Source organism: Protopterus annectens, chromosome 8.part0 (assembly GCF_019279795.1).
Source record: "Protopterus annectens isolate FY-2018-M chromosome 8.part0, PAN1.0, whole genome shotgun sequence".
Lineage (NCBI taxonomy): Eukaryota > Metazoa > Chordata > Ceratodontiformes > Protopteridae > Protopterus > Protopterus annectens.
In genome coordinates, this window is record NC_056741.1 from 528,268,706 (window position 1) to 528,279,588 (window position 10,883).

The 10,883-nt window shown below is 38.2% G+C and overlaps 1 protein-coding gene across 5 annotated transcripts in view; it reads left to right on the top strand.

Moving 5' to 3' along the window:
* Window positions 1–10,362, top strand: part of MINDY1 (MINDY lysine 48 deubiquitinase 1) — a 578,575-nt gene extending 568,213 nt beyond the window's left edge. For all 5 annotated transcript variants that reach the window (XM_044080036.1, XM_044080037.1, XM_044080035.1 and 2 more), the window contains one exon: window positions 9,680–10,362. In XM_044080036.1, the coding sequence (XP_043935971.1) occupies window positions 9,680–9,760 (81 nt within the window). In that variant the 3' untranslated portion in view covers window positions 9,761–10,362. The remainder of the gene's footprint in view (window positions 1–9,679) is intronic.
* The last annotated feature ends 521 nt before the right edge of the window (window positions 10,363–10,883 follow it).

Below are 10,883 nucleotides of genomic sequence, written 5' to 3' on the forward strand. Positions count from 1 at the left end.
GTGGTTTGGAGAAAAGGCATTAGCTACAAAGAAATATTTCAAAGGAAAAGAAAATGTATTAATCGGAATATAGGTATGAAACAATGTGGGTGTTGTCCATATTGTTATGTAATAGATGAAGGTAGTAATGTAGTTATTAATGCTTTTCAAATTTCGTTAAAGGGCAGTTTTAATTGTAACACCAGGGGTGTGGTTTATGTGGCAAAGTGCCAAGCATGTCCCTCCTTTTACATAGGCAAAACAGATAGAAGATTAAGGGATAGAATATCTGAACACCTTAGAAGCATAACACAGAAAAGGGAGGACAATGCTTTGGCAATGCATACCACAATTTACCCACAACATAAATTTAAATTTAAGGTAATCCAGCAAATTCAACAAGATGATAGAGGAGGGCCATTAGGTTTGTTATTAGAAAAAATGGAGTTGATGTGGCAACTTAGATTAAATGCATTTGTAAACCCAGGTCTGAACGACCAATGCTCAATAATGTGCTTGTTGAGGTTGAGAAGTTTGGAGAGAGAAGTTTTGGAAACCTAAGATATTTATATAATTTCTTCCAAATAGTAGGTCCATGAAAGCAAATATTTTCTACACGCAATTTTATCATATATTTAAAAATATATATGTGTATGTATGTATGTATATATATATATATATATATATATATATATATATATATATTCTTTTTATATATATATATATATATATATATATATATATGTGTGTGTGTACTTGTTTTTATTTATCATAGGCATGTAGATAGTGGGTGTTCGTGTGTGTGTATATATTTGCACACGTGTGCATGTGTACGTATATATATATATATATATATATATATATATATATATAGATATATATATAGATATATAGATATATAGATATATATATATATATATATATATATATATATATATATATATAGATATATATGTGAATATGAATTTCATGAATTTCATAAATGTTTGCTTATAACCTTTTCAGTATACGAAATGTTGTATGTTCATGTAATTTAACATAACAATATAAATATATAGAATTTTGTATATACACATAGATTTTTATATATTTTATATTTTATAAATTAATATATGAGAAGTAGATAAAGTGTATTCATTCCAGCATATATTAGACCAAAGGAGGATTTGTAAAGTTGTTTCTTTAAATGATTTGTTGTTAGGCTGTATATGCCTTCAAAAGCAAAGCAATTTTAGGAAATTGGCGCGTTTTTTAAAAGGATGTATAAAAAACAGTCTTTGAATTTTAAACTTGTTTAGTTTCTGAAGAAGTCCTGTATTTAAACGGGATGAAAAATGTATTTTTATTGTTGAGCGTTTAAAACAAGTATTAAAAACCGGTGTTTTGCAAGTCCGGCCATGTTATTTTTTCACATGTTCCGGAGTTTAAAGTGGTTTGGTTTTACTCAAGACTGTGCTTGGTACCCAGAAAGGACAAGGTCTGGCGGCCAATACTGGATTTATCTATTTTGAACACATACCTGGACATTCCAAAATTCAGAATGCTGACTTTGCAGCAGCTTCTGCCCATGCTGGGCAAGAATGCTTGGCTGGTGACATTAGACTTAAAAGAGGCATACCTGCATGTCCCAATAAGACAATCGTGCAGAAGTTACATAAGATTCAAGGCTAGCTTAATGCATTACCAATTCTCTGCACTGCCCTTTGGCTTATCTACTGCGCCCAGGGTCTTTACAAAGTGCCTGGCACCAGTAATTGCATTTTGCAGACAAAGAAGTATACAAATATATCCTTACTTAGATGACTGTCTCATTCAAGCAGAGAACAAGAACATTCTTCAATACCTGGTGTTTGTGAAAAGGCTTCTAACATGCCTAGGGTACACAATAAACTAAAATAAATCACAACTGGTACCCTCTCAAAAGATAACATTCCTGGGTGCAAGCTTGAATCCAACTGCCCAGATGGCTTACCTCATGCCAGACAAGAAAAGGCAACTGACTACTTACTTCAAACTGATGGCAACAAAAACCCAGGTATCTGCAAAACAAATTCTGCAGGCTTTGGGCTTCATGGCATCCTGCATCCTGCTGCTTCCATATGCAAGACTGCGTATGAGGAAACTTCAATGGTACCTAAAAAGTTTATGGAGTCAACATTCTCACAGTCTGGAAACAAGGATTCCTCTCCTTACCTGCCTACAACAGGAGTTTCTATGGTGGGCAAAGGCATGTCACCAGAACATGGGATGGGCCTTCACTCTACCCCCTGCCAGCCAAACCTTAACAACAGATTTATCAGATTATGCCTGGGGGACCCACATGGCAGGAAGATGCATTCAGGGCATATGGACCCCAAAACAAATGCATCTACATATCAACCAGAAAGAGATGCTAGCTGTTCAAAATGCCCTAACAGCCTTCAAGGACTTGCTTCATCCAGGACAACTACTGATAAAGACGGACAACACCACAGTCATCTGGTATATAAACAAGCAAGGGGGCACACACTTATACCTCCTTTGCAGATTAGCCATGGCACTGTAGGACACAGCTTTGACCTACCAAATACATCTTCAAGCTCTATTCCTGCCAGGAAAGCAAAATACTGTGGCAGACGATTTAAGCAGAAACCTTATGGATCCTCACGAGTGGAAACTAAATCCACAAGTCTTCAGCATGATAACAAAGAAATGGGGGAGCCCAGACATAGATCTAGTTGCCTCTCCTCAAAGTTATCAATTGAAAAGATTCTGCACAAGGACTTATGACAGACAAGCATGGAAAAGTGGACACCCTATCCTTCAGTTGGAAAAACCAATCAGTTTACGCCTTTCCTTATGTGCCTCTTCTTCCCAAGGTTCTCCTAAAAGTCAGACAAGATAAACCAAAGATGATACTAATTGCCCTGGACTGGCCCCGTAAATACTGGTACCCAATTCTAAGAAACTTGTCTCATTACCCAGCTTGGACCTTACCTCAAAGACCTCAACTACTGTCCCAGCAAAACAATCAGATCCTGCACAATCAGCACCAGACACTGAACCTGGCAGTATGGCTGATCATGTAGTTATTGCAAACAACACCTCTCAGTAAAGCTGTGATGGATGTCATTTTGGAAGACAAAAGGCCTAGTACTAGAAAATGTTATACTGATAAATGGAAGAGATTCTGTGCTTGGAATCGAGCACAAGAAACTGATACCTCAGAACCAAATATTCCTCCGATATTGCAATACTTGACTGAGATGCTTGACAAAGGCCTGTCTTTCTCAATTAAAATCCATGCCTCTGCCATTTTGGCTCATTACAATACAGAGTCCCCAATCTTTTCTCATCCTTTACTAAAGCAGCATCTTAGATGAGACAAAAATGTAAGGCCTCCTAGAAGATCACCATTACCTGCATGGGACCTCAATTATGTGTTGGAAAAGCTCACCCTGCCTCCATTTGAACCAGCTGCTACCACTGATATACAGTTCTTATCATGGAAAACAGCTCTGCTACTAGCAATTACTTCAGCAAGAAGGGTTTCAGAGCTACAGGCCCTCATGGCTGTAGAACCTTTTATCATATTTTACCCAGACAGGGTGTCTAACCTGTGCCCAAGGGCATTAGGTCTCATTCCACCAGAGCTGCAGCTACTTCAGCAGCCTTTCTCAGAGGAGTACCAACCAAAGGCATTCTAGAGGCTGCTACTTAGAGTTCTGTTCACACCTTTACAAAGCATTATCATTTGCCTCTCAACTCGGGTAAGTTCAGGGCAGGCTTTGCCACTGCAGTTCTGCAGGGCCTTATAGCCACACCTAATGCTGTTTAGCTCCAGCCTCCCAACCATAGCTTTGGGATTCTACCCAAATGTAATGACTGCAACAGTGAAACACGAAGAATATAGTACAGTTGTGTACACTTACCATAAATGTAGATGTTCGAGTATATTCACTGTTGCAGTCCAGGCTACCCTCCTGCCCATCCCCCTGTCATTCTGGAGTTTATCTTTCCTTCTCTATCTTCTACAACCTATTTGGCGTATTTGCTTGTAGATGAAGGTAAAGTTTATATTGATGCATGTGTATATATATATATATATATATATATATATATATATATATATATATATATATATATATATATGCATGTTTTATACCCCTTACGACCTGACGTCATGGAAGAGGAGACAGCAACCGACGCAGAACCCAAGACTTTGGAATTCAGGCCGACTGAGGGCAACCTGACAGCAGATTACCCAAATGTAATGGCTGCAACAGTGAATACACTCGAACATCTACTTTTATGGTAAGTGTACACAACTGTACTTTCCAGGGTATTTGTATTGACAAAGTCCAGGAACATCAGGGCGAGCATGTTTGTGCTTGTGTATGGTGCGCAATTGATGGAAGGATAGTTGAAATCTCTCATGACTCTAGTAAGTCCGGGTAGGTGGTGTGCTGCTTCTGGTTCGTGGTGGGAGACGTGTAGCTAGCAATTATGTGTAGGGTGTTTTACCTATAGTTGGTTGGACCTGGAGTAGCTCAACAGAGTCATACTGTTTAACCAGTCTTGAGGTGCATTTGGTTTTAATGAAGATGAATACACCTTCACCTTTGGTTCTTTTACATTCATTTTGGGGTCTGAACATGTGGAAGGCATTATAGCCTTGCACGGCCAGGGTGCTCTCTCTAGCCTTGAACCATGTCTCAATGAATGCATAGACGTCACATTTTCCAAGGTGAGGAGTGCTTCCAGGGAGCGCAGTTTCCTGTTTGGGCTCCTAGCATTAAGCAACATAACCTTGAGTTTGTCTCGTGTGGAATTTTTTACATCAGAAATGTTGTTGAAAAAGAACAAAAAAGGCACTATGGGGGTGGCAAGCATCTTTTCTATTATATGAAAGCCTAGAGCAGACGGGTGAAGACCATCTCTGGTAAAGCAGCATAGTCTGTCAACCATGTCTTCCCAGGCTGACAGATACTGGATCCCCCTGGACTGACACCAGCAGCAAAGCCAATTGTTGAAGTTGGTCATTTTTTGTCTATATTGTGGCATCATCCTGGGTAAAGGTGGAATGCTGCTTAGGGCTAGGGACATACCTGTTTGGGGCACATAATCTGAGAGTTCAGTCTTGTCTCTTTTCATATTGTCCAGAGAGGTACGTCTCAAGCAATTCAACCCAACATATGTACTCTGACAAAGTCAAAACAGTAATTATTGAGTGACTTGAGTGCATGTGTGATTTGATGGATCCTGGCATCTGACAGAGAGCTAATCATGACCTTCTTCTTGGCCAGTCTGGTGAGGGGAACATCTTTGTGTCACTGTGGAGTCACCTATGACCAGGACAATTGGTTTTAAGGTGTTTTGCCTTATGGGCTTATTTGCTGAGGCACTAGTGTATGTTATGTGTAGTAGTGGATTCTGTTTGCTTTGCAGAGTGTGCCAGTGGTTTGAGCTTGGAAGGTCTCTAATATTTTGGTGGGCTTCTATTGAGTACTTCTGCATATGTGGGTTTGTGTTGTGACCTTCCTTTGTGTGAGTGATGTGTGTATGCTGACAACCTGTTTAATGTCCGGTTTCTTACATGAGATAATCTATTCCAAATCCATAGTGTAATTGCTTCTCCCACATACTGTATTTATTTATTTTGGGAGTAAGTGGTTGTCAGTATACTACATTGCCTCAGGATGCCCATGTCAATCGCCTCAGGATGCCCATGTCAATCAGATGGGCCAGGGAAGTGTTTGGAATTATGGCAGGTTTTTACTGTAACTACTATTGGAAAGTGGACTAGTTTGATCAGACTTTGCTCTAGGGTTAACAAAGGGGTTTATTCTATTGAAGGCTAGGGGTGAAAACTATTGCAACACTTCTCCATGCACAACTGAGTTTCCCACAAGGGAAGCTTGGGAGGGTTCACTAACAATTGTCTGGGAGAAAATTGTCTTTTAAAGCATTTATGTCTATACAGGGCACCACTGAACCACGCTGGTGGTGCACAACTATGCACAAACGCAAGGCTTAAAATACAGGTGAAATTAGACATTTTTAAGCTAAACTACCAGTGAGAAAGCACACAGTGAACTTTCCTCCAGTAATCTCCAACTCGGATGAGGGTCAGACTACGCACTTCTGCCACGAGGGTGCAGGCATGGCCCTCCTAATATAAGATGGTTGGAACAGTGCTCAAGTGTAACAATACAGTCTAGATTCAGCAGATCAGAATCCAGTCTATGCTATGTACTAGCTACTTAAAGCAACAGAACGTTTTTTTTTTTTTTAAGTGCAGAAAAATACAATAAGAATCAGGAAAATTATAAAAATACAGTCAGCAAAGTGCAAGGGAAACTCACAAGGTACTTATTTTTCGATTTTTAGCAGTGGATGCTTTGGATTTCAGCAGAATCTCTCCATACCTCTAGCAAAAGTCACCAAATATTGGTGACTGTTTAGATGACCCGCAGTGTTACTGCCCTCTGGACAAGCTGGCAGCTCTTCAAGAGAATTTCCCATAGAAGATTTTAAACTGGCGAGGTTTGCTTGTATACAAGGCACAGGGAACCGCACTTGTGCATTGAAAGACTTTTACGCAGTTAATTCCTCAGGCCAATCAGATAAAAACTTTACACCAGCAGTTTTCAACTTGAATGGGTTGAATTCAGCTCTGCTCTCACTAGAATACAAAAGAACCATCTTAATGTAAAACAAACTGGTTTTGAGCTCAAGTGCACTAGCAAATGCTTTACAACAAAAGTCAGAATTCCTGCAGTATCAGGAATCCTTGGAAATAATTTCATTATCCCTAAGAAATGTTCAAAAAAAGACAGGAAAAGTGTGTAACGTAAGAGAACGACAAAGAAAATCTTTGCAAAACTTATAAATATCTTGGCTGATTCAGGAGAACTTTGGCAAACTCAGAACAGCTTTTGCAGTAGCAGAGTAGGTTCGGATAATATTAGAATACTGTTAAAGCAACCTAAGAGGAGTACATTACCAGATGGCGTTTCTTTAACAAGAGCAAGCTGAAAAGCAGTGATAATATTCAACCAAATCAGTAAATGCAGCACAGAAGTGTTAAATCGAGACAGCTAGAGCAAGTGCAGAAAAATACTTACCCGCTTTGTAAGTCCAGATGGTTTTAGAAGCAATCAGATCTTGTAGTCACAGATGTCCAAGCCAGACACAGCGATCTCTGAATAAATGAGCATAATTGTATCGCATCCAGTTTGTGTATATGTTGCAAAGTTGCTGTCACAGTTTGAGACATTCTTTATGGCTTGTGTATAATGATGTAGTGTTATATGGAATTATAACTGAGTACATTTATGTTCAAATTGTGGAGCTTTTCTCCATGTCTTACAATGAAAAGTGGCATTTCATGACTTTCATATTTTCCCAGCAATCGAACACGTATAATAAAATATGTATTGATCTGCAACCAAGTTTTATTTTGTAATCAGCCTATGTTTAGACAGTTAAAATTAATTAAATCAAATCTGTAATAATGCATGCTTCCTCACCTGTTTGTGAGGGTACGTATGTATTACACTTATGTACATGTGTATAATAAAATCTGATTTCGTTTGTTGAGTTTCTGCTATATTAAGCTGCAACTTACTGAAATGCAAAACATTGAAAAACCAAACAAAATTCCTATTCACTCGACTGGGAAGTGAGCACTACCATTGGTCTTGCAGGGGGAAATGGGTCCATTGGTGGTGCTTTCTTAGATTGGATTACTTTTGTTTAATTGTTTCAATTAATCAAATTAATTGAGCACTACCATTGGTCTTGCAGGGGGAAATGGGTCCATTGGTGGTGCTTTCTTAGATTGGATTACTTTTGTTTAATTGTTTCAATTAATCAAATTAAAGATTTGACACTCAATGACTTGACTTAACTGCAGGACTTCTGTACATGTGTATTAGTAAATTCTGAATTGCAGCAGTATAGACACTCAGTCAACATCTGCAACTTGAAATTTTCTTCATTGAAAAAAAAACACAATTAGCCAAAACTCAGTTGATTGTAGAGGGAGGACACCCACCTTCTGTAAGCTCTTAACAACAACAAAAGAAAATTAACAACTGACTTTGTCTCATTAGTGGTACTGTTATGGAGAAACGATTTTTCATAAGGTATTGTGTGGGGTTGGAGTTAGGGGCAGGGCAGGATAAGAGGTAGTACAGGAGTAAGGCGGAGGGGGGGGGCTTCCAAAGTCACTCTGCACTTCTCATACACTAGCACGCGCGCATGTGCACACACAACACTGAATCTGTCTTATCTAGCTCTTACTCTAACCCTAACCTGAAAACGATCAGTACACTCATGCTTACGTCCCTAATTGCTGAAATTCCCAAATCAATATTTAATAGATTTTGTAGGTTTTTACCTGGATTAAATTATGGACAGTATTGTTGAAAGCTTTGATGTGTTTTGCAAATAAATGTTCTATAAAATTGCAGTAATTTCATGGATAAATGTGTCAGACAGATTTTTTTTTGCTTCTAGTTCTTTGCTGCTGTTTTCAGACTATATTCTGGAAGTAGGAAATTTCATTTTTTGTTTTATCCTCATTTACAAAAAAATGTAAGATCCGTATAATGAAGCACAGCTCATTTAATAGGATTTCATATTTGTTGCATGCTGAGCAGCTCTCATCCTCCTAGTGCCCTATTTTGGTTAAATATATTAAACATTCTTAATTTTATATGTTTATTCACTAATTTATAAACGGTTTACTGTTGAGACCTTGAAACTGAATACATTGACCAATCACATGGTCGATCCAAAATCTTGAATCCAGAGTAGCTAAAATGCGGTCAGGTCAAAACTGAATACATCACCACCCGTAGTTTGATGTATTTGACATAGCAGGAGGTGACGTCAGTCACCCATGCTATGCAGCTTACCATACCATGGCATTCCACAGTCAACGGTACATGTATTTTATTATTTTGCAGGGGGGCAAGCCCTCCTGCACCCCCTGCAAATTATATAGACCAACTCCGAGATCGCACTACAGTGAGGAACTGGGTTAATTCCCTGTTCCTCACTGAACCGCATTCTCCATTCACAATGCCAAACTCAGATAATCGAACTACACTACCCATTCTCAGTAGTGTAGCCAGTGTTTTTTGAGTTGTCATTCTGCCCATTTGAAAACTGACTTTCGATCACATGCCGATCAACAGCAGTCACTTCGCAGATTCAATAATAAACCTGTATAAACGCCTAAATGTTTACAAATGAAAGTCTTGTTTTGCAGAGCTTTTTGAACTGAATAATATAACAGTTTAATTTCCAGCTGTTTTTAGTTTTAAGCTGCTAAACTGTAGTACAGTTGCTACTGTTTACAGTACTAAGCATTTTAAACATGTTTCTGCAACAGTAATCTAGCTACTGTACATATAAATATATCATGTTTTGTACACTGAATAGATATCAGTCTTTGTAAGTAGGAAACTGTAAAGATAGCCGTTTATCCACATAGTTTAAAATAACTGCATTTATTTAGGCATATGTTATACAACCCTGAGTGTTGTATGCTGGATAAACGAGAATATTTTGTATAGTTTTGTTACATTGCTGAATTAAATGTATACAAATGCTTTGTAGTGCTGCTTACACTCTGCTGATGTAAACATGAAGTATGCAGATACACAAGTAGCTACTTAGCGCTCTCTCTCTATTTTTCACTATGTTTCAGGTGAGACAGCAAGTAGTGGGACGTCAGAGTGGAGAAACCAGGCAGCGCCAGAAACAAGATTCTGAGTGTTGCATCCTGTAACTGCTTTTTAGCTGCATTGCCTGTTTCAGCTACACATCCATAAGGATACATATTATAAAAGAGCACTGTAGAGAGGTTACTTGCTTTTTTCCCCAAAACAAGTGATGCATTAGGTTCCTATATGTTGTAGCCTCTAAAGCAGCTGTATGCTGTATATTTATACTTGTCTTTTTGCTTTACTCACTCAGGAAAAGAAGCCTTGAAATCATTATTACAGCAGAACGCACAGTGTTATTTCATATTGTGGGAGAGTTGTATGTATTCATATTAGGGTAGATTTATTTTATAAGGAGCACTGTGAAGATACTGCTACTGAATCTATGGCAGGGTTAGTTCTTCTCCCATTGCCAATTAGCACCTTGGCATCCATTCAGGATGGAGCTATTTTTGTCATCTGCTTTATGAATTAAGTACATCGTTGATGAGATGCTCAGCCCCTCGCACCACCACTGTCAAAGACAAAGTTTTGTTCATATCTTCTGGTATTATTTGGGTGTTTAGAAAAAGACTTACTTCTTAACACAGTGGTAACGAGTGTTCCCTGCATACTTACATACAGTGACAATTTTCTTGTACTTGTACAAATAAAAAAATTGATTACAGAGCTGGTGTTTGAGTATCTTTTTATACTTGAGTTGCTGTATTATTATTATTATTATTATTAATAATAATAATAATAATAATAATAATAATAATAATAAGATGCATTGTCAGCAGTTGTGTAGAGCACTGGATGTTTTGTAAGTTCAAGTCCAGAATACTGAGAGATGTGGTTATGCAAGCAAACAGAATTATTTGTTGTTCATTAACAGTATGGCATCATGACTGCACACCAAAAACTGCAGTAACCAGAGGTGTTTTTGATGTAAGAGCCTGGAAATGTAGTTGATGATTGTACACAGTCATACAGACAGTAATAGAGTGGGAATGCAGTTTTAAAGCTGATCATATGTAAGATTTGCAACAATTATGTAGATTGTTACATTAGTTAAGTTTTTTCACAAGACCACCCCTCTTAACCCCATGCAACTACTATGATTTTTAAAGTAAAGGGTGTGCGGTGGTGAAGGAGGGCTTATCAGTCCCCTTATAGTCTCAAGAAATTGACAGAAGATTACAGTGG